The sequence below is a fragment of the Nicotiana sylvestris genome, chromosome 10 (assembly GCF_000393655.2).
Source record: "Nicotiana sylvestris chromosome 10, ASM39365v2, whole genome shotgun sequence".
In the NCBI taxonomy this organism is placed as follows: domain Eukaryota; kingdom Viridiplantae; phylum Streptophyta; class Magnoliopsida; order Solanales; family Solanaceae; genus Nicotiana; species Nicotiana sylvestris.
The window spans coordinates 122,593,974-122,596,829 of NC_091066.1; the positions used below are offsets into that span (position 1 = coordinate 122,593,974).

The window sequence follows — 2,856 nt, forward strand, 5'->3', positions numbered from 1 at the left end:
TTTTCCATTGTCGCATACCATCTCTATAGGTATCCAGAATCGGCATATGATGTGATCCCAGATGAAGTCTATAACTTCCTTTTCTCTGACTTTCTCGAAAGCCTGTGCTTCAACCCATTTAGAGAAATAGTCAGTCATAAATAAAATGAAATTAGCTTTACCTGGGCCGATGGCAGAGGACCTACGATACCCATCCCCCATTTCATGAATGGCAGCGGGGATAGGACTGAATAAAGTTGTTCTCCGGGTTGGTGGATCATCGGCGCATGCCTTTGGCATTTATCACATTTTCGAACGAACTCCTTAGTATCTTTTTCCATATTTCCCAATAGTATCCTGCTCTGATGACTTTGTGAACCAGTGATTCGGCACCGGAATGGTTCTCGCAAGTGCCTTCATGGACTTCTCATAGAACATAATCGGTTTCCCCTGGTCCCAAACATACTGCCAATGGTCTATTGAATTTCCTTCTGTATACTGTTCCATCTTCGGCTAGTGTGAATCGACCAGCTTTAGTTCGTAAGGCCCTCGATTCTTTACGATCCGATGGGAGCTTTCCATTTTTCAAGTACTCGATATACTTATTCCTCCAATCCCAAGTTAAGCTTGTGGAGTTTATCTCAGCATGGCCTTCTTCGACCACCGACTTTGAAAGCTGCACGATAGTCCCCAAGCTAATTTCATCATCTTTGACTGATGACCCTAAGTTTGCAATGGCGTCGGCCTCACCATTTTGTTCTCGAGGTACATGTTGTAGGGTCCATTCTTTGAATCGTTGTAAGGTTACCTGCAATTTATACAAGTACCTTTGCATTCGGTCTTCTCGACCTTCGAAGGTTTTGTTGACCTGGTTAACCACGAGCTGGGAATCACACTTGGCCTCGATGACCTCAACTGCCAAACTTTTATCCAGCTCGAGACCTGTAATCATGGCCTCATACTCGGCCTCATTGTTAGTCAACTTAGGAGTTTAAATAGATTGTCTAATAGTGTTGCCCGTGGGCAGCGTCAAAATGATGCCTAGCCCGAACCCTTTCAAATTCGAAGCGCCGTCTGTGAAAAGGGTCCAAACCCCGATGATGTACCTGATTTTAACAAGAGTTCCTTCTTGACTTCGGGTACGAGGGTTGGCATGAAATCGGCTACGAAGTCTGCAAAAATTTGAGACTTGATGGTTGTTCGAGGTAGATATTCGATATTGTACCCACTGGGTTCGATGACCCATTTGGCCAATCGGCTTGACAGTTCGGGCTAATGCAAAACATTTCGAAGTGGGTACGTGGTTAATACATGTTGATACCCAATTTTTCCGTATATATTTTAAATATGCATAAATACCTTCAAAATAGTATATACATGCATATATAAGCAAGCACAAGGATTTACAAATTTTTTTCCATAATTTTAGGGATTTAAATTTATTTATTTCCTTCCCTTTTATTCATAAATTCCCAATAATTATTTCCCAAATTATTGTTATGGTAATTTAGTTATTTAATTTCTATATTTATGCCAAAATATGGTTAATATATTTTTATGCATTTTTATAATTGCATTTAGTAATTTTTAAGCTAAATTGTATATAATTGCAATATTAGCCCATTTAATGTATAATTATATTTTATATGCGTAAAATTGGTCCCTATATTTTTAAAATAATAAATACATATTTTAAATTACTTTGGTACATAAAATTATTTTCCAAAAACTATTTATTATTTATTATAAATTAAATAGGGGAAAAGTGACTATTTAAAATATAGCCGGATTTGCTTTCAATTGTAGCCCAATTTGGACCCAACCCCAACCCAATTTCAAATTAAAAACACCCGACCCAAGTCCTAAATCCGCCTACCCGACCCAGGACCCGCTAAATCCTGGTCGTTGATCTAAAAGATCAATGGCCCTCATGATTCCTCCTTTTTTAATTCCAACGACCCCTAACCCTAGCCTCATTTCCAAATTCTGCCGCCTCTGTATTCTCTCATCTCTCAACCATTCAACCTAACCCTAGCTCCTCTCACCCGGCCGACCTTCTTCTTCCGTCTTCTTCGGTGACTACCCTCCAACTTCTAAGCCTCCAATGGCTCCTCTATTGCCATGCTTGTCACGCCTCCTTTTTCCTACACCCCGGAAAGGTATAAGGGAGTTTTTCCAATTAAAGGACAATCGAAATGAGATTTATTTATATTAAGATTCAGAGTCATCACTTGGGAGATTTATGGTGTCCCAAGTCACTGGTGGAATCCCGAATCGAGGAAAAGATTGACTCTGTTTAACAGTCCGCGAACCAAAAATCCGAATAAGGAATTCTGTTAACCCGGGAGAAGTTGTTAGGCATTCCCGAGTTCCGTGGTTCTAACACGGTCGCTCAACTATTATAATTGGCCTGTTTATATGATTTTAAACATTTTTGAACCAATGTGCAATTTTAAACTTTTTAACCGCTTTATTTAATTATTTTTCAAGGAAAATTGCAACGTCATTTAAAATATATCTTGAACCACGTCACATAAATGCACCCGCGATTCGCAATATATTTTATCCGACGTTGAGATTTGGATTTGGGTCACATAAATGCGCACCCGAGTTTAGGAAAGTAAATTATTAAAATAACGCGCCTAAAGCAACTACGTGTTTTTAACTTTGCGAGGGTCATGGGAATTTGCTAAATGGCGTGCCTCGAATTCTAAGGATTAAAACAAAATTAATTAAACGAGGGTCATGCGATTGTCATTATTGTTTGGCATGGCGCACCCCACTTCTAATCTTGAGGAAATTCAAACTAAATGCTTGAGAGCCATGCCTATTTGCATTGCCTAATATGGCCCCCCTCCTTTAACTAATTATATTTTT

General features: G+C 39.1%; 1 protein-coding gene across 1 annotated transcript; it reads right to left on the bottom strand.

Moving 5' to 3' along the window:
* Nucleotides 1–406: 406 nt before the first annotated feature.
* Nucleotides 407–931, bottom strand: LOC138879892 (uncharacterized). The gene has a single exon (XM_070159535.1). It carries the CDS (start codon nt 929–931, stop codon nt 407–409), a length of 525 nt encoding a protein of 174 aa, XP_070015636.1.
* Between the last annotated feature and the right edge of the window lie 1,925 nt (nt 932–2,856).

Excerpts from the sequence above, each read along its gene's own strand:
- LOC138879892 (XM_070159535.1), bottom strand. The coding sequence starts at position 931 with ATGATTACAGGTCTCGAGCTGGATAAAAGTTTGGCAGTTGAGGTCATC.